Below are 21471 nucleotides of genomic sequence, written 5' to 3'. Positions count from 1 at the left end.
GTGCGTCAAATTAAAGTAAATGGCATCCGAAGACAAACCCTGCAATGCAATTAATTAAAGTAGTGAATGTCATTATCCTGTAATTGTGGCGCGAGCCTGAACGCCCATCTTTCTCGTACGTAACAAATAAAAGAAACAAATCTGATGCCGGGCCGGGATCCAGAATCTGTGTTGAGGTCGTTAAAGTATTTATCTTTCATTTAGGTCTTGTTCATGTTTGTGTGTGTGTGCACGCGCTTGTGTGTCATGGTTGTTGACGCTGCCCACACTTGCCACTACACAGCGTCAAATGCCCCCGGCAGTTCAGCGAGAGATTAGCTAGGTCGTGATAAATGAACCTCGCAACTCCCGCACAAGCCCCCGAGAGCCGTGGCCATGAATTATTAAAGCAGCATCATAAATAACTCACCGTAATGAGGGTGTGCTTACACGCTGCGGGGGCAGAGAGGAAACAGGGAAAAAAGAGCGGATAGGAGTTGAAGAGGACAGGATGATTGAGAGAGATAGCAGTTTGACCCTGGACTGAAAACCTTGTCTGATGCTCCGTCGACGGGCGGACGCACTCGGGCTTGTACAAAGGAGCAGCCAGCTAATTTTGCACATCGGCCTCCTCCCACTCCCTCTCACAGAGATGGGCTCCATCCCTCTAAGTACATGTCATAAATGTTAACGTTAAGGCGGCTGTATCTAGGCCATGCAGAGATTGGCAGCAGCACCGGGCGCTTCAGGTGTTGCTGTTATCTTGCCGACTGTGAGGAGCCTCTCTGACACCGAGAACGAGCTCCTGCATTTCGGAAGAAGTTGAGGGAAAACAACACCAACGCCAGGCGTTGAATCAAAAGCAGTGTGTTCAAGTTAACAGACTTTTATTTTGGTCTCGATTTGCTCTAGATTTCATCCCAGTGCCAGCATTGCTTTGCTGAATCATGATGATGATGATAATGATGATCGTCCTTCTTTTAACCATCAAACCACTTTTCTCGTCATTCATATGGATGGCCTTTAAAACAGCTGAGTGAGCTGCTTTATAGCAGATAAAAAGCAGCTGAAATATCCTTTGACAGTTAAACATCAGGCATGGAGGAAATTGGCAATTACCCTACCTATATGGCCGAAAGTATGTGGAGACCTGACTGTATCACCCGTATGTGATTGAACATGTCAGATTTTTCACCAAACTATATATAGTTCATAACCGAGCTCCAGGGATTTTCTCCCCATTCAGCCATACAGGCGTTAGTGAGGTCAGACACTGATGTTAGGGGATTGGGTCTTGCTTAGTGTCGGCGTTCCAGTTCATCCCAAAGATGTTACATTGGGTTCAAGGCTGAGAGAAGAAATCTGATGACGGTTGTTGGGTTGTTTGCTTGAGTTGCACTCTCAATCCAATTGGAATGTTTTCTAACTAGCTGATGTTTTATATTAAAGAAAATAATATTCTTAACAGATGGGGGTTTTGAGATGGAAAACATCAAGCTCTTTTAAGTTATTAAGTCGGTACATGCTCATCGACAACAGTCAACAACGTTCCCTCTTACAATTATGCTGATTAATGATACTGATGAGGCCGATGGACCATCTCAAAGGTCACCTTTTGCAAAGGTCACAGGTTTTAATCCTTTAGAAGTCCATTAAGGTCGATAAGTGGACATTTTTCCTGTTTGAACGTCCTTGAGCTTCACTCTGAACTGAGGCTTAACAACCTGTTCCAGCTTCTCCCCTCTGGTAGGCGCTGCACGATTCGGGGGAAAATACAAATCACCATTCTTTTTTTTAACATCGCAGTGCTCGGGAGAGCTTTAAAACCTATTTTATACAGTCTGTTAAAAACTCACAGAAGAAAGTAGTAGTACAATTAAATGAGAACCAAATTCATTAAAAAAATTAAATCTGGAAAAGGGTGAATCTAGATTGTGATTTTCCAACGATGAATGGTGTAGGTCTACTACAGAGCACTGTACGCCAAAACCAACAGACTCAGGAACAGTTTCTTTCCACAAGCCGTGGTGGTGAGAAGCCCCAGACCCCTCCCGATACGATATCATCACGATACATTATCGTGATGATATTGATTATTGCGATTTTTAACCATATTGCAATATTCTGCGATGTATTGCAATTTATTACCTTTTTTCCAACTTCAAATTTTACCCAATTTCAAATTACGTCCCCAAGAAGAAACTTTCTCAATGTCTATTTATCTAAAAAGATAAATGTCTCGGTTTGTTCATCTCACTTTAATTTTATTGCTGCAAAAATGGGAATGTCAAGCAGACAAACTGACCAACGCATGCAGTATATAATAAAAGATTGATACCTGGCACCTGTGTATCGATACAGTATTGCTATGAAAAATATTGCGTTACTATGCTGCATTGGTTTTTTTTATTTTTTTTTTATTTCTTTATTATTATTTTTCCCCCCACACCTAACAAGCCAACACTCTGTACAGCTGACTTCTTACTAACAGTGACAGGTTCAATTCCTGTGCAATATCCCAGTAACGCTGTCTGTTTGCTAGTTCCACTTATTATTTATTCATCATTTCAGAGCTGTTCATACTGTTCATATTGTTGTATAATAGTTAATATTACTACTAGTATTAATTAATTAGTTAATATTGTATATATTAATACTATAGAGTGTAGTGATAATATACTTAATATTATTACTTAATATGTAATAACATAAAAACATGTTTTGCACTATGCTCCATAATTAAAATAATTATAATTTTCATAATTATAATTAACTCCTGCATACTTTGCATTCTTCATGTCACTTTTGCCTCAACTTGTCTATATTTTTTCTGTGTAAAGTGTGTATACATTGTTTGTTTTGTATGATTTTCACATTGTGAGCAATACGATCCAAAGCAAAATTCCTCTTATGTGTCCTCATAAAGCTGATTCTGATATCGTTTTTTTTAAATTTTTTTATCTTTACTGTAATGACAACTGGCGCGATACACACGTGACATACCGCGAAAGACAGTCAAAGATTTTTTTTTTTTGTTAATTGAAAGAAAATATCAGTAAAAAACTGCACTTAAAAAAGCCTAAAAGTCCGTCTTCTAGTCAGGGTCGTCTTATAATCAGACCAATACGGACACTTGTTTACTGTGTTTTTACACTACACTTTAATATCTGTTCATTTATTTACAATATTCAACAACGTTATCCCATTTTTTCCTCATATTGTGCAGCCCTAGCCCTACTCTGAACCTCCATCTGCTCACTCTGTGTGATTCATACTGCACATGACCATCAGCAACAGTGAAAACATGCCTGACATAAGAAATGATAATGTCTCTCTTTTCCCTCGTCTGAACCCAGAGGTCGTTCAGATCGTTTGCAAACGACGACCGCCATGTCATGGCCAAGCACGCCAGCATCTATCCTGCACCGGAGGAGCTGGAGGCGGTCCAGACACTGGTGTCCACCGTGGAGGGAGCCCTCAAGAAAGTCTCTGATTGGATGGATGGCCTCAACACATCCTTAGGGAAGACTTCCACCGATACCGGGGCTGGGGACAGTAAGGTGGAAGAAGACTCTGCTGAGACGAAGTATGTCCCGCTGAATGTGCTCTTATTTTACGGTTGGTTCAGTGTGACCCAATTACCGTTCATACGGCCCCCGAGAACGTCTCTGCTTTGATTATAGTGCTATATTTTCTTCTTACAGTTCAGTTCTGCATTGGGCTGCTAAGTGGGCGTGTTCTCAGAGCGTAAAATGAAGTGAATTTATTGCTCCTTCCAGTTTTATTTTTTGTATGTTCAGCTGTTTCCTCAGCGCAGTGCCAGATCACTTTCCTCCATAAAAATGTGTTCTGCTGTATATCTTCATCGGGAGGGGAACATGTGATGATTAAACAAGCTCGACAAACAGTCATAAATTCTCAACATTTGCCTAGTGGCCTAAGCACGCACACGGAGGTTCTGTATGAAACAAAGCATCTCTGTGGAGATACAGCGGCGAGCTGATTCATACAAATAAATCACATCCAGGACAGAATAATATATTTGTATTGTTGATACGTAGGAGTAGGTCAAGGCAGCAATGTTATTACAAAGATTAATGTCCAGAAAACACAAAAAAAATGTTTCCTTAAACTCCAACCACAGCATCTGTGTAGCTGTGATTGGTCACATCAGAGAAGTCCTCGAATACGAAGTTAAACAAAAATAGTAACACCAAAGTGTGAAAATACCCAAACTTTACTCAGGCAGAAGTCCAGGAATATTGATTAAATGTTCTAAAGTAAGAGTACTCATTGTGCCATGATATAATCTTCAGTTTATCTCATTATTGGCTCTTTATTATTGATTTATTAACTTGTTGGAGGCATTTTACAGTCGCAGCTGGTCAAGCTTCAATCATTTTCTAGTTTCTAAAGATGAGCATGTTCATTTATAACAAAGCAAATAGTTTGCATGCAAAATCTTGGGACGGATACTTCTTAGTAGTCTGACATGACTACTTCATGTAATAAGCTTCAGCTGAACTTTCAAAATGTCTTACAGCGAATAGGGATGCGTAAGGACGGAATCACTTCATGGCCACTATGGAAAGAAGACATGATTACAGAAACTTGAAACTTGTTTTTTCGATTGTTCGTGTGGATTGTGAATCTTCTATGAAGGCTTGGAACGTGAACTTGTCCTTTCATGGTTGCAATGACATATTTGTACATTTAAAAATACAATCGGCTCGCAGCCACCAAGACCAGAGGATCTCGGGCTGTATTTGTGTGTTGTAAGCTGTCACTTTGTCTGTTAGAGAATAAGATAAGATAAGCTAGACTTTGACATTGAGCCCACAAAGGGGAATTTCCCTTGTCACAGCAGCTTAATATAGCACAACAAATAACAGAAATACACAAAGAATAAAATAGGAAATAGAAACAATAAGAAGAAAGTAATAACACTTTTATTTACAGGTAGGGAGAATATACACACACACACACAGATGAATATGGAATGACAAATTAGCACAGGACACAGTAAAATGTAAAGAGTAATAAATTACACAAATAGTGCAGAATATTTTGAAGTGTTGGCTCATGTTCTTGTGTTAGAGAATCTGACACCAGCTGTCGTCCCTCTGCCCTCAGGCCGGATGGCACGCCGGCGCTGTGCGGGGTGACACGTGTCGGCCTGGTGGCCAAAGGCCTGCTGATCAAAGGAGACATGGACCTGGAGCTGGTGTTGATGTGCAGGGAGAAACCCACCAAACTGCTGCTGTACACCATCAGCGCCAACCTCCCCCTGCAGATCCAGGTACACTCTGCCACACCTCCAGCTCAGCTCTGCAGTGTTTAGCACATCCAGAAAGAGCCGTGAAGCAACCTTGGGGCGGGGGAAGCTTTTAAAGAGGTATCTTTGTGATCCGAGGTTCAGTGGAAACGCTTGTCCACAGAGAACAACCAGAAGGTTCTTTATGTGTGATAAAAGCAAAAGAGTTTGACAGGAGACATTGGAGACATGCTGACAGCCTGGCATGAAGCAGGGAATGATAGTGATAATAATAATTATAGTAATAATACTGCACATGGTACATGTAGACAATATAGAAAGTATGTTATGTTTAATTTGAATAGTGATACTTAGGTATATTTTTTTGATAAAATGTTATTGTTACATATCCCTGTACTTTTGCATTCTCTGTAAAAATATATATTTCATTCAGAACTATCCCGCTCTAATCGGTACTGGTATCAAACATTTTTCAAACGATACCCAGGCCTAGTATCCAGCTTATTGAAATAGTTCACCTTACTGTATTATGTCAACAGTTTAATTCATTTAGTATTGTATGTGGCGTTTTCTTTTGCCAAGCAGCAAATGTTCCACCAAAATAAGTTCTTTCCCAAGACCATTTGGCAGAGCCACCATCCAAGCTTTCATATTCTCAAAGACAGAGCAGGATACCCAGGGCTCGGTTTACACCTATCGCCATTTCTAGCCACTGGGGGACCATAGGCAGGCTGGGGGAACTCATATTAATGTAAAAAAAACTCATAAAATGACATTTTCATGTTATATGTTATCTGCTGAAAGTTATTTCAGCAGAACAATGTAAAGTAAGTGTAAATCATTAACAGCAGGAACCAGCAGAGAAGAGTTTAAGCTTGAATGCGGTAAGACATTCTCGTGTCCCCAGAATGATTATAGTAATAATTATAATGGTATTACATGGACGTTTGTGAGCAAAATAAATAATTTCTCTGGGAGAAAAAGTTTTTTATTCTGAAGCCAGATGAAAGGATTATTTTTAGTCCGTAGGAGAAAAGATACAGAGAAGCTGGTTTGAAGTGGATATGATATGAAAAGGAAATGGCCTGTGCTGCTGAGACTATACTTGATTTATCTTTGACATTCTGTCTCCTTGAGAGGTCTAAAGCCCAGACTGCGGTATTATCTTCATAGCCTAACCTCTGACCACTGGGAACTCGCTCTTTTCAACACTGACTTGTTATTTCAATTGGATGTTATGCATCCTGGCAACCCAGAGTGCATTGTGGTTTTTTTAACACCCTAAAAGTTGTACAAATAATGTTATCAAAATATCTCTACCCTTTTAAATGAGTATCCACAGAGCCCCACCCACTCTCTAAGCGTCTGCTAGCTAACAAAGCAGTGTCGACGTACACAGAGCCTAAATGTGCTGCCTGTGCCTCCGTCTCAGTTAATTACCTGCCATATCTGTCGGGCACGCTTCATCATCAATGGAGGAAACCATTTGAAGCACTCATTTCCTGGGCCAAACTGGGAAGGGATTGACATGCAGAGGGGTGATGGATGGGGCTTATTTCTCGCAGAGAAGAGATAGAGAGAATGCACTGGAAAACAAGCCACTGAAGTCAACGCCAGTCGTGACGGAAAACCAGATAGTCTGGCGGGCTGGGAATTGGCAGACAATGACAACAAGGACAGAAACTCTGAATGAAATGGGGAAGGAAGCTGCACGTAAACACAGTTTGGGCCTTTATTTGCTTTCATACAGGTCGTAGGACTGTTTGCTATTGACAACAAAAGAAGTACTTTTAATGTCATGTTTCTGTTTTACTTTAATTCTCTCAGCAATTAAATATCAAGTACAAAAAATGGAGTTTGATTTCATGAAAATCATGACTGATTATAATTTATGGCCACAATGAACTCAGATCTACCTGTGTATGTTCCAAATTAAAATCCCACCCATGAAGTGGAAGTCTTTCATCGTGAAACATCCATGCAGGAAGTGTTGCGTTTCTTTGAAAATGGAAACAAAAAAAATAGCAACAGTAGAAGATTGTAAATGAAGACCAAGCAGCAGAATAATTAATGACTAAAAGGATACGGATGGCGTTAGTACATTATCCTAAGTTTATCAAGTAAACAAGTAAACATGGAGAAAGTGTTTTTTGCAGTAACAGAAAACGACATAAACAGCGAATTAACAGTAAAAATACTTTTTTAAACGAGGAACATTAGGCATAAAGGCCTGTTTCTAAAGAAACAAAATTTGAAGATATAAGGAGGCAGACAGGTGGTCTGATTAATCCAGTTTATTTTTTAAACCTGTTTTGCTCTACAGCGGTAAATTATTTCTTCGATGGATCTGACCTGAAAAGAATCTCCCTCACATGTAAAATCGGCCTATTCACAGAGCTTCACTCATTTATATTTAGCATAAGGGACCATGTTTAGTTTAAGAAATTTATTACAGTGATCTTAATCAGACGAACAAGTGCATTTAATTAATTTATCTGCATGTTTTACATTGGATCGACATGCTCAACTGCTAAACGTTTTGACATTAATGAACAGCTGTTACATTTAAGCAGTTGCAAATTGAGTTGCTACAAAGCTAATCAAGACTATCAGCTCCACACAACTCTCTCCGTATTTCGTACATTCAGAAGATTGTAGTGTCCGGTGACTTTCCTCTTCTCCATCATGTTTTTTTAATCCTCTGTGTTCTCTGGGGTTACACAGTTGCTAGTAGCTACCATAGACTGTCTATGGCACTAGCAAATGCGTGGAGGATGGGTAGGAATCACGTAAGACTGTATCGGGGACAGTGTTGTTATTACTTAGAATTCCTCATGGTGGAGACAGAAACTACGCACTATAGCTTTAAATTTCAGTGTTTCATTAAAAGGCCTTTTTTAAATCTCTGCTATTAAAGTACATTAAGTGTATTTATTTCAATATGTTAAAGAAGTAATTGAATTTATAGGCCAGTAATTCTGCACAGCTTTTTCCTGAAAAAAGTAGAACAGCAGTTCCTCGTTCTTTACAAACAGCTGCAGTCAGTGTTGCAACTGTCATATTCAATATTTAATTAAAACATGCAGCCGTGTCTTGCAGACGATGACGGAGGACAAATACGAGGTGCAGTCGTGTGCGCCCGACGCAGCCATCCGGGTCTGCAGCACCAAAGACCCCCAACTCACGCTGACGATCACCCTGTCCTCCTTAACCATGAGGGAGGAACACTGCACCACAGAAGAAGGTATTGACTCCTCCTCTCTCCTCCCCCCTAACCCCCCTCCTGTGCTTCCTGTTTGGGAGGATGCTTCCCCTGTTTTTATCTGACCTTTACATGACAACAGAGGGCTGCGCGTGAGGAAAAGAGAGAGAGGGAATGCAAAGGTATGAAAGTACTATGAAACCGGAGCTTGATATGGGAGAGAGACTGGGAGAAATTGGGAAGGACGATGCACAGAGAGGACTGAAAGCCGAGAGCCAAACGGGGAAGAGGGGAGAAGGGATGTTATGGATTTGGGTCAAGTGTGGTAGAAATATCAGATGGCCAATGAAGCAGGATTTCCGCAGGGGAAGTTTTGGGTTGGGATTAGTGAAAAAGGAGACGTCTGTCTCAGGTGTCCTCTTGTATGTCTGCCTGTATCTGAAAGGAACGGATTTAGCAATCCACAGAAGGGAAGAGTTTCCCTTTTGGCCAGACATGTTAAATACAGACATCATTCAACAGACGTATTAAAGGAATTAATCCGTGAAGAAAAGGAGGCGGCTGTTCAAATGAAGTGGCCCCGTCACATCGACGAGACAATTCATCTGTTATGATCAGCAGCTGTGAAACATTTTAAAATGATGGGGAGTGTAACCATTAGCATCAGTGCTTCAACTGTTTGTTTTCTCAGTCCCATTGTGGTCCCACTCCCAGTGGAACAAAGATTGAGTCGAGCCGCCACAAAAGGTAGAAAATGGATTCTGCCAAACAGGCGAGAAGCACAGCTAGTTGAGTAAAAATATTTTCCCTTCAGGTTCAACATCATGTCAGCACAAACAGGACATTGTTTCATCCAGGTCGGTTTGTTGTAGAGTGACGGTCCCTCTCCTGTATTCAGACAGACAAGAGCAGAGCTGACCGTCCTAAGAGAGTTTCGTACACAAAGAGAAGAATTTAAATAGGTTATTAAGATGGCAGCCCCATGGGTTTATGAACTCTCTGCTAAGAGGTGGGGTCCATTAGTTGGTTCCATTTTGGGTCCAATAATATCTTCATTTGCCAAGATCAGAGGCTAATAAATCTCTTATTGAAAATTGTATTTCTTCTCTCGCTTTTCTTTTTTAGCAAGGAGAAATGTATTGAACATTTGGGTAGCAAGCTTGTCATTTTTAGCCGCCACGTAATCTTTCTTTAACCAGCTGAGATGGTGTTTCAGCCGAAGATCTTTTATTACAGAAAGAACACTTACTTTTGGTGTTTTTGTACTTCAACAACACCAACAGAGTGGTGAGTCTTTTCTTTTTAATGCATTAGCTGATTCCACGGCAGAAGTTTAAATCTCTTATTAATAATTCTTGCCTCTCATATCGTAATTACTGCGAAGTTCTTGCACACCAGACACTGTTATTGACAGGAGGCAGGGTCAAAAACCATCACACTTAACTCACTTTTACAACATTTCAGTTCTTAAATCTTCATCAGATATAAATAGTTATCATACAGTGTTGTCCCTGGGTTTGTGGAAGACTTGGGGGCACGTCTTTGGCTTTTAAGGCTTCAGGGGTCCTCCCTTAAGAACATTTTATAAATTAAATAATATTTTGGATCATTATTATTACCATATTTGTGTCTAAAACATTGGCAAAGCTAGACCAGATAATAAAAAAAAAAGAAAAACACTCAAAAAGCTTGAAGAGAAACCTCGTTAAAGAAGTCCACTGGGGACCACCTACAATCATTAGATCTGAGGAAAGTCATTTAGTTAGTTTTAATGCTTAGTTTTGATGAGTTTTCCATTTATTCGGCTTAGAAGGTGCCCAAACCTGCTTGGGTGCTGAACTTAAGCCTTATAATGGCAAGGAAAACCCTGTAATATATGAGAGTTGTGGCTTCAAGGAACCCGTTGAGGAGTATTTGTAGTGGTGAGTAACAGTCTAACTGATTCCCTCTGGCTCTGAGATGTCCTCCTGTAGCTGGCCTCTGCTCACTGACTGTTGGTTTTGTTGCCGTAGCTCCGCAGGTCAACGCGCTGTGGATTGACACTTCTCTGCGGCTCTGCTGCTGACGAGGCGGTCCCCCCCCCCTTCCCGCACCCACCCAGCAGCAGGAAACCCCCGGGTACAAGGGGCTAAATCAACTAAGCTAAATCAAACCAACCCACTCACTCTCTGCCTCAGACATGCTCCTGTTACACCCCCCCCACCATCTGTTGACTGGACTTCTCTCTGGTTCACCATGAAATTCTGGTCCATGTCTGACTACTACCAAGCACATAGACTAAAAGGACAAAATGACTACATTACCAAGCCGTCCATGGCCAGATCTGTTTTTATCTGCTTTAAAGGTCCCATGACATGCTGCTTTTTATAGGCCTTAGTGGTCCCTTACTACTGTATTTGAAGTCTCTTACCAGAATTTCAGTCTTGGTTCAGAATTACAGCCAATAGAGCCAGTCCTACAATGAGCTGTCCTTAAGACGTGCCATTTCTGTGTCTGTAGCTATTGAGGAGGAGAGAGGGGGAGGGGGGTAGTAATGTTGACCAACTGCCATTTTGCTTGTTTGAAAGCCAAGATGTCTCTCTGTTTTTAATAGGCGGGCCAAATTCTCTCAACGGGCAAAGCAGACAAAGGTAACTTTGCTCCTTATGAGATCAAGATTCCAGATCAGCCCATCTGAGCTTTGATTTTCTCAAAAGCAGAGCAGGATGCCCAGGGCTCGGTTTACACCTATCGCCATTTCTAGCCACTGGGGGACCACAGGCAGGCCGGGGGAACGCATGTTAATGTTGAAAACCTCATAAAGTGAAATTTTCATGCCATGGGACCTTTAAGTGCTGGGACTGACCCCTCTCTGGGGATCAGTTTGCATTGGCTCAGAATGACATTCCATAATTTCATGTTGAAAAAAGCAGTGTTAATTGAATTAATCTGATGTCCTGTTCACTAATCAAAATACCCCTAAACTGATGATGTCAGGGAGAATTTAGTGGGGTCTGTATGTGGTCTTGACTTGTGAGTGATGGTTCCTTCATGGCGTGCCTCTGGGAATCAGTTAACACAATTAGACTGCAAGAGATAGGCACATATTTAGTAAATGTGCGAGCAAATTAATCCATATGCAACGAGAGTGATGATTCGTTGCCTTCCGCAGGGACGCCCCCAGCCAGCGCCTCAGAGCAGTGAATACAGCTTATTTTTTCATAATTGAAACCTAATGTCATATACCTTGCAAATTTATATTAACTCCAATTTGGCTGGGTGATTAATATTTTCCTGGGGTGTGACAGACTTAGAACTCATTGTCTTTTGCTTTACCAGGAATTTCCAGTCTGAGCTGGAAGGCTCAAGTATTTTTCTTCTTTAAGAATAAAATGTATATGCTATTCTTTATTACATTATTATTAGAGTCTTGAGTGTGCCATCAGAAGAATCCAGTGTTTATTGACTCCAACTGCTGCTGTGAATGCTGGGAACTGATTTAATTTGTTGGTGAAATTTTATCTACACATGTTTAAATTAAAAAGAATCCTCTTTAAGTGAAAGGTAATCAGAAAATGGAAACCAAGTGTCAAAGCAGGGAAGAGATAAACTTACGAGATGGAATGTGATTATTGGCAAACAACAAATGTAAGTAAGTAATTTAATGAGGGCTGAAACAATCATTCAGTTTAAATCAAAAAAGAGGTCCTCTACAGTGATGTATCAGTATAGTGAAATGTGCCAAAACTTGGCCGAGCATTTCTACGAAAGTCCAATATTAATGATGATATTACCAATCGCCATCTACTGTACACGCCAGCCTTGTAGTCTTGACGCAAATACAACGCACCCTTCCCTCCTTTCTCTAGTTTTGGAGTGCCCTCGACCGGGTAGTGGCCCTTCTGAACGGAGCCACAAACGGTAGGGGTTGAAATTTTTAAACTAGGATAGAAAATATGCAGGATAAACGTATATGAAGAAGCCTAGAAGTTTGGTGTTTTTCACTATTTTCTGACACTTTATAGATGATTGATTAATTAAAAGAAATATTGATTGAACATTGGAAAATTGTTATTTGCAGTTCTAAAGTATTATATTTTAAATGTGTAACTACATCAACCTGCACATTACTCGTGCAAATTTGCTTTCCTTTTCTGAAAATCTATTTTTGAATTCCATTTTAAAATTCACTGGTAATGAATTTCAAGTCAGCAATAATTTAATGAGGCTTTGAATTGGCAAATGTAATGGTATCAATATTATATTAATAAATAAATTAATAGTCACACTTAAAATGTTTATTTTTATTCTCCTGGCACACTTGAGACTCCATAGATTTTAAGAGTGTTTTTAATTGTAATAAAATCACATTTGCATTGTTCATTTTATTTAAAAGTCCAGTGTAGATATGAATTAAAGCACAAGCATACCATTTTCTTGTGTAGGGGTCCACTTACCCTGGCAACATCAGTGTTGCTGAAGAAGCATTTATGTGCTTTAGTTTCTTACAACAAAGTATTTTCAAGTGAGAAAAACACATGAAATGGCTTTTTGTCAGGTTTCACTTCAATTCCCAATTTCATTAGTTTTGAGGTCTCCAGGTGCACAAAGCAAGCACAACTGTGAGTGCGCTCCTATAAGTGCCGGACAGAAAGAAAGATGGAACCTTTTCACTCTTCCAGCAACCTTTGACAAATCGTGCCAGTCAGAGTGGTATATTATATTACCCAGAAGTCCCAGGGGCAGAACATGAAGGCCCGAAGTCCTTGGTCCTAGAGGAGGAGTGATACGGGACAAACCCTGTGTCTCTCATTGGCTCCTTCGTTTGTCTTCCACCTCTTCCATCCTGTTCAGCTTTCACTGCGGTCTCTACAGCAACAGACTGCTAAACCACACACACCGCTCCGGTACTCACATTACTGCTGATGTCTCACACTCAGAAAGAGAAATTTTGAATTTGAATACTGGGTATATCTGGAAATAAAGAATCCTCTGTAACCCCCTCTCTAGCAGCAGGAGCATTATTTCAATGCTCTGTGTCAGCATTACTGTCAGTTTGTAGAAAAATAGCCGTGATTTAATCTCTGCTGGCTGTTACTCATTGGAAGAGATCTTTGAACCATAATGACACTGATTCCAGAGTGTTGGGACATTAATATTTACAACTTGGCAAGCTGAAGAATAAAGCTATAAACCGTTGATAGCCTGTGAGCCCTCACCACTGAGCTCTGTAGTGTGGTCTGCAGTCTGTCCCCCCCCCCCCCCCCCCCCCCCCCCCCCCCCCCTTCCCCGTTGTCTGTTTGCTTGACTGTCCCACAGTGGGCACCCCTCAGCCGCTCCCGAGAACAAACAGCCTTCACTTTCTTTCCAGGGTGGCGTTCTCACTCTCAGATGTTTATGTTGTCGGTGTCATCTGCTGTCACTCTTCTTCTGCTGTCGTTCTCCCATGGCTCGGCCTCCAGTCATGGCAGGAGTGCTCCCCACAGGAACCCGGTGTGGAGAGACCGTTTCAGTCAAAACATAAACATCTGACCGACCCCGCAAGAGTGAAAATACTAGCATGGCGCCTAAGAAAACTGCAGAGCAAGCTGCCTTTTTTCTTTTTTTTAGAGCAGGATGACTTTTTCCTCTCTTCCAGTGAAATATCTGGAAGTGTGCCTGCACTGTTTCCTGCCTTTCCTCAATCTCAGGCATTCCTGAGCCAGTATTTTTCAATCCACTAAATGTCCCTTTTATTCCAAAGTGTTTTTCTAAATGTTAATCTAGCTTTTTTTTCCTGGGTTGTTGCCATGCTCTCATTTTCGTCCTGCGCCGTAATTGATAACACTAATATGGCGTGTTCAATCGCCTCCAGCCACTGATCTGCATCTAGAGTGAGACTCCGGCCGGGCGGCCAGACGCATGCGCTCAAGTCTACTCCAGTTCCTCCTGTCAATGTAATGAATGCCTTGTGCATGACAATCTCCCCTCTCCCAGAAAAATCACGGAATCTCTCAAATTCCCCCGCCCATCCTATAGCTCATTTGGTCAGATCAGTGGGTTTGCCTAATAACTAGCCATCCAACCCTGCTGCCTGTGTGTATGTATGTGCATGCGGAAGGTCAGCGTGGTCGCGCTCAGTCTGTCCCGTCTCATCCTGTCAGTCTCTCCAGACGAGGGGGGCCATCAGGATGACGTCCAGGAGAGGCAGGAGGACAAGGAGGAAGATGTCCTGGACAGGCAGAAGTGCCAGGCTGCGCTGGCGTCGCTCCGACACGCCAAATGGTTCCAGGTGAGCACAGCTGGGCCGGTGACAAAGGCACTTTGTAGCTTTATAACCCGGCAGCCTGAATATTCAACTCTGTCTCTCAACATTACATTTGTATAATTTAATGTGCAAAAGGAAACGTGGTCACATAATGAAGACAGGATTTTCATGAACCGTAGAGCTCAGGCAGCGGTTTTATACTTGTTCCATAGTTGGCCCAGCTGACTCCTTGATGCTGCTCAGATATCTAGATCAGTGGTTCCCATCCTTTTTGGTCTGAGGTACCCCCAGATGAAGTCAAATGAACTGGTGTAACCATCAATTCTGAATGTATGGGAATGTAAAACTATTCATTAAAATATAAGTGGATATTGTTAATTGTGTGACACAATTGAACTGTCAGTATATTTTTGTGATCAAACAAACAATTCACTGAGACATTGGAATGTGTCCCAGAGCCGAAAAAAAATCTGGGAGGGGGGGAGACAAAACAACACATTCAGAAACAGACAGACAGACAGACAGACAATGGACCAAACACATGCGCAGGTTGAGGTCTTTACACTTCAGAGACAGCGATGTTATTGATTGGTCGATATTAAGGTTGGTTTGATCAATTGTACTGAAACATGCCCTGTAGACAACTACAATTTGAAAGAAAAAACTGAATGTTTCAACAATATATGCATTAAAGTTACTTTAAACTATTTCACCCATTAACTATTTCAACTTTTAGCTATATCAACTGTTTTTCCATTACTTACAAACTAGTTATGTTTACCAGGTATTCATTATTTTTACCAATGTTTCCAAATTTTTGTCAATGACTTGGAGAGTTCCCTCAAAGATTAGGGCTTTTCTCCCAAAATATACTCTGTTAATCTGTTTCACTATTAACGGTCGGTTCTTTCACGCAGATATCTCTGACCAAAATGAAGCTGACTGCAAATGAAGTATGATTCACATTGCAATAGTTGTGATCAGGAGATGTGACATCTATATTTTCTTATATTTAACAACAAAACATAACATTACTAGTGTCAGAACACCCAACATCCACCTCAACCAACAATGCCATGGTGCAAGCACATAACACGTCCTGGACTGGAAAAGACACTGAGCATAGCATGGGCATCAATTTCAAGTTCTCCTTCTTTGTATCTCACTAAACCATTTTAGTAGTACATAGATGGCATTTACAGAAGTCACTGCTGGAATAACTAATCATCAGTGAATAGCACACAAAAAAGCTTTTACGCTTGGCTGACGTGGAAAAGTTAATGTATCGATCAAAGCAAATGTGACCTGGTGAATAAATTATGACGTCTATGAAGCATGTAAATTAAACGTCACCGAAGAGATGAAAAAGTGCAGCAAGGTGATGGATGAGGAGTCATAATGCTCCTCACCTAAGTACAAGAAACAAACAGAAATGCGGTAATTCCATCCCAATGTTTGTCATTGTTCATCTGACTGGCTCTCTGTTAATCATATTATATTATCTCTCACTGCGTCCTCTTCTTCTACTTCTGTTTATTTCGATGCACTTGTCTCACAATAGTCACATAACAGTGGCGTACGGATGCGTGCATTCGCTTGCATTTTCTTATGTCTTACCTGGTAGAGCAGGTGCCCATATACAGAGGTTTACTCCTTGATGCAGTGGCTGCAGGTTTAACTCTGCTCTGCAGCCCTTTGTGGCATGCCATTCCTTCTCCCTCCTTTTTCATGTCTTCAGCTGTCCTATACAAATAAGGCCTAAAATGCCAAAAAGTTACTTTACATAGTTCGTAACTAAGTAAAGTAACAATGTACTTACTTTCCCCAAGACTGCCTGCCACACGTATTTCATTACTTTGTGGTAATGTCTGAAGTTCTACCATAAACTCAGGACCGGGGTAAAAAAAGGTAAATCAGTCAGTGATTTGAGTACCCTGCTGGTGAAATTAGCAGATATCATAGTGAACTGAAAAAATATGTGTTTTCAGCCTGGATTTGAAAGTATGTAAGACTGCAATGGGGGATAAATCCAGAGAAGTGGTGCTTGATGGGCAAAGGCTCCACCACTAAGAGTTCTTACTCAAAACGAGGAGTGGTTCAGTAACCGGCATTAAGGGGATATAAAGGGCGAGACGGTGTATATGGGAAAATAATGCTAGAGATATATGAGCGAGCCAGACTATTGAAAGACTTAGAAGGAGGATTTTGAAATCGGCTAATGCATGAACCAGTAGTCAATGCAACAGTGCCGGTGTTATATGATCAAGTGTCTTAGGTCTTGTGGACATCATTTGAAATTGGGAAAAATTTAAAAGTTGGATAAAAGGTAAAAAATTGCAATATGTTTAAAATTGCAATAATATTGTACCGTGGCATTCGTATCGTGATGATACGGATGCCACCCCTAATGTAAGTCTAAAATTAAAGAGCAGGTTTCAACAATAAGGGTTGCTCGATGGCCCAGGGCCAGTGAAGCGCTTCGGGCTTTTAGATGTACAGACCACTTGCCCGTTTGGGCGTCATATTGTCATTGTTGAATGATTTGAATGTGCTGTGGTGCTTGACGTTCGACAATTCTTTTTACGCTTTTAAGCTTTTAAGGTTTTTGCCTTTTGTCCGATATTCTTTGACGTTTTTGTATGTTTATATTTTTAACGGGTTGACATTTTTCTACTCTTTTTCCACGCCTTTTCCCACTATTAACGTTTGACATATTTTTTATTTTATTTTTTTTTTTTTTGACGCTTTATTTCTTTCGCACTTTTTTTCTTCTGACGAAACAATTTGATTAGGGGCCTGGCAAAATGGACTTTGGGCAGGTAAAAAAAATTTCCACTTGCCTGACAAGACAAGTGAAAATAACCAACCTTAATTTCAAACCCTGCAGAGGGAAGACATTCTGACCAAATCAAGTTTCAGGTGAACTGCAAGTCGTCCGGACTGAAAGTCATTCCGCTGACGAGAAGGCAGCAGGGAGACGAGAGTCAAGGGCAGGTGAAGCAGTCAGCAGCTCCCCTCAGGGAAGCACAGCTCGATGCCAAGTAATATCAGAGTGCAGGGAAGATTCAGTTGCATCATATTCAGACAGGAATGATATGACCTGAGGACCTCCACTGATGTAATAACTGCAGAGACGATTAGTGGTGTTCGTCTCATCCACCATCGCTGTGAGCTTTAAATGAAAGCACCTGAATTACATGTCCTGCTGTATTGTTGGGAATAGTCAGTCTGTGCAAATTGAAGTGTCAATAATCTCCAGCATAATTACATTTTGATGTTAATGTTATAATCTCCAGTTACTCTTCTCCCTGCATTCTTCAAGCTCTTCCTTTCCGTTTTGCTACAACCTTGAGACGATCGTTGTAAAACCTTTTTAGGACAGAATTTATTGCATCTTGGTTACCAGAGATTTCAACAGATTTAATTATTCCATGTATATTCATGTCACTAAGTGCAGACATGTCCAGTAAAACCTTTGTCCCCTGAGGTCAACCGTATACTACTACGTAGCTATTTTCACTATTTTGAGTTAAAACATGGAGTGATAATAGAACTACAGTAAATGTCCCGGATGCTTGACACAGAAATCTAAGAGCATTTCACAGTTGAGTGCAGGAGGAAGAGGGCATTAATATATGTATTTCATACTGAACTGTGTGTTACTACACAACACAACAGCACACTGTGCATGGAGAAAAACTGTCTTGAATAACTATGCTATTCAGTTTAGGAAGAGACTTTCAAAAACTGTTGAAATTGTTCTGAATGTCAGATACTGATGGGGAAACAGCTCACTGTTGCTGTAGTTTAAAAATCCGTCATTTCCAATTACTTCCTTCTAACTACTCCTAAAACAACGTTGCCGAAATCGCAACCAGTTTTCACAACCGTTTTCACACTGGATAAGAATCTCATGTATTTAACTCAGCGGCGGAAACAATGAAAAATTCATATGAGAACCTGAAAAAAGCTGCATTGATGTTGGATTTGATAAACTCAGTGCAACAGCCTCTGTGTATCAATGTTTTTTATTCTCATAAAGGAATTCCAGACTGAATGTTTATTCCCCATGCTGGCTGGACTTAAAATGAATCTCTGCCAGTAGAATCAATATCACTTACTTCAGAAAATACACGGTGCCATGGATCTCTTGTTACCGGTGGATTTATTCTTCTTAATTGCACTTCAGTCACCCTCACTGTCATCAAATCCACCATCGAACTGTTCAAACGTAACAACGTGCAGAGCACATGTTCACATCACACAAACTATAAATATTGACAACAAAACATAAAACACATAAATAAACCATACCTCTCTGGCTGCACACAACCAAGAGGGAGTCCACTTAAACAAAAATAAAACCTTTTAAACGGGCAATATAACCTTGTAACTTATAAGCGAGTATAAAACTTCTACCAAACATAAAACGTAAAAGTTCATAGTGTTTATTTAAAACAAATCCATGTTTATGAATATATATCAAATAATATATGTAAATAAAACAAGTCAAATAGTGACAAAAAGACTTATGGCAGTCAAGTTTAATATCTAATTCAGTCTCTCACAGTGGTATTGGTAGCATATTGACATTTAAAGGGTCATGAAAATGCCTCTAGCGCTGTGAATCCGGCTTCTCCGAGCCTGGAAAGGGTCACTGACTGTGTTGCTGACTGCGGTCTTGTTGAAATGCTCATTGTGCTGTCACTAAAACTCGGTCTGTCTGTCCCCTCAGGCCCGAGTCACAGATCTCAAGTCTTGCGTCATCGTTTTGAGGATTTTCAGAGACATGTGCAACCGACTAGCTGGGTGGCAGCCTCTCAAAGGATGGGTAGGTGACGGCCACAGAACCCAAACGGGACCTCATGATCTCACATTCAGTAGAAGATTAAGTTAAACAAACTGTAAACTGCACAAACACTCCAGTTCTCTCTTAGCGGAAACCAGACAGAATGGAAAACAGGAGTTTAACAAGTTTATGTCCCAGGTTGTAAAACAGCTTGTTTTGCCCCCTGCTGTGTACGGTATGCAAGCATTGTGTCCTAGGACCAGAATCATGACTGGAATTGATTAAGTTTACGCTGTGTTGAATGTCCTTTGTCTGTCCGACCTCTGCAGCCTCTTGAGCTGATCTGCGAAAAGGCCATAGCCACCTGCAACCGGCCGCTGGGTCCAGGCGAGGCCCTGCGTCGCGTCATGGAGTGCATCGCCTCAGGGATCCTTCTGCCAGGTCAGTGATGAGTGCCTCACAGCAACCTCCAAGCTCCGATTGTTGCATTTTCTCTCATCTGAGCTTGAGGCTAGTTTTACATTGTTTGTGAAGCCAGGTTTACTGCCCATAAAAGATATGGTGAAATTTAAAGGCAAACAGATTTTATAGGAAGATATTAACAGAGTGGAACATGTGTAGCAATCTCCAGATTGAACTTGTCTGCTCGAGTAGATATTTGTTTCCTGTTATGAGAAAAGAAATGTGCAGCTAAATTGTCAAAACCCATAAATGGACCAGAGAAAGAAAAGAAACAGAAGTTGCTGTTGAGTTTTAAAATTAGTCTGAGTGAAATGACTTGGTTGCAGCAAACATCTGTAGTGTCTGTGCTGTTTTTATGGCTGAAGACTGAAGTGGAACCGTCCAGCAGTCAGATTTGCACAGATAACATGGGTTTCAGATGAGTCAATAAGGAGAGGCTGAACTCCTGACCAGGACTGGAAATAGAGTTGGGCAGTTTGAGGACTGGAGGACCTCTTGAGGAGGCAGAGCCAGACACGGGTTTTGCTTCCTATCTTTTAAGAAAAGATAGGGTGTGCTCCCGATGTGGAGGGGAATAAAAGAAGCGGCTGAGGACACAGCTTTGTGGTGCTCCTGTGCTGAGGGTCAGCAGTGAGAAGAGGTGTGGTTGTCCACTCTCACTACCTGGAGGTGGTCAATCAGAAAGTCCCGTAGTGTTTTCAGGCCCTCATCCTTGAGTTTACTGACAAGCCTGGATGGCACTTTGGTATTTAACGCTGAGCTGTCCACAAACTGCATAAGTCTTTGTCTCTTCCAGGGGGGAGAGACCATTGTGTAGGACGCCAGTGATGGCGGACTTAGTTGCTCTGTTTGGGCAGTATGCAAATAGCAGTGGATCAAGGGTCTGGAGGAGCATGGGGCAGATGAGGGATTTTGCCAGCCTCTGAAAACACTTCTAGCTATGGGGGGGAGTGCTTTGAGGTGCTAGTGATCGAGATTGGCCACAGTTTGTTGTTGAGAATAGGGATGATGGTGGTGTCATTATCCAATGTTTGTGATCAGTGCATCTTTTATAAAATGTGGTTTCCCTACAGAAGCACTTTTCCAAAAGAGATTCAACATGCAGATGTCATGAATGATATGAAGCAGCTGTTCATCACTGCCTAGGTCTTAAAGAAAACTCTCATTTGGTTGCATTATGGGTTGTTGACTTGTGAAACAGAGCTAAATCACAGCATTTTTGAAAAACACAATACTGAAAGTCTACCCCCTGTTTACAACTCTAGGGCAACATCAGACTGCCACCTGTTTCACTTTCATACGTATGTTTCAAAAAGGAATCAGCCCGGGGATGGAAAAAGTAAGCAGGCAAAAAAAGGAGCAGATTCCGTGTTTTATTCTTAGGAGAAACAATTAGAAACATTTTAAGTGAATGTGTTTTACGATAACCTGGTGTGTGCCTGTAACCTCCTTACACTCAAGGCGTCCTACTGATTCCTGGCGAGGACAGCAGGCTGTGAAGTGTTACCAATGATGCAGTGTAGTATCACCTACACTCT

General features: G+C 41.1%; 1 protein-coding gene across 4 annotated transcripts in view; it reads left to right on the top strand.

Moving 5' to 3' along the window:
• LOC117944401 (spermatid perinuclear RNA-binding protein-like) overlaps window positions 1–21471 on the top strand; it is a 73972-nt gene that overhangs the window by 33051 nt on the left and 19450 nt on the right. For 2 of the 4 annotated variants that reach the window (XM_034871179.1, XM_034871180.1), the window contains exons 3-8: window positions 3336–3565; window positions 5113–5278; window positions 8354–8498; window positions 14588–14706; window positions 19418–19513; window positions 19801–19912. In XM_034871179.1, the coding sequence (XP_034727070.1) occupies window positions 3336–3565; window positions 5113–5278; window positions 8354–8498; window positions 14588–14706; window positions 19418–19513; window positions 19801–19912 (868 nt within the window). Of the gene's footprint in view, window positions 1–3335; window positions 3566–5112; window positions 5279–8353; window positions 8499–14578; window positions 14707–19417; window positions 19514–19800; window positions 19913–21471 lie in introns of all 4 variants that reach the window. The other 2 variants (XM_034871177.1, XM_034871178.1) reach the window with 1 other exon arrangement.

The sequence above is a fragment of the Etheostoma cragini genome, chromosome 5 (assembly GCF_013103735.1).
Source record: "Etheostoma cragini isolate CJK2018 chromosome 5, CSU_Ecrag_1.0, whole genome shotgun sequence".
In the NCBI taxonomy this organism is placed as follows: Eukaryota; Metazoa; Chordata; class Actinopteri; order Perciformes; family Percidae; genus Etheostoma; species Etheostoma cragini.
The sequence above is the reverse complement of the archived record's forward strand: the minus strand, read 5'-3'. Positions and strand labels throughout refer to the sequence as shown.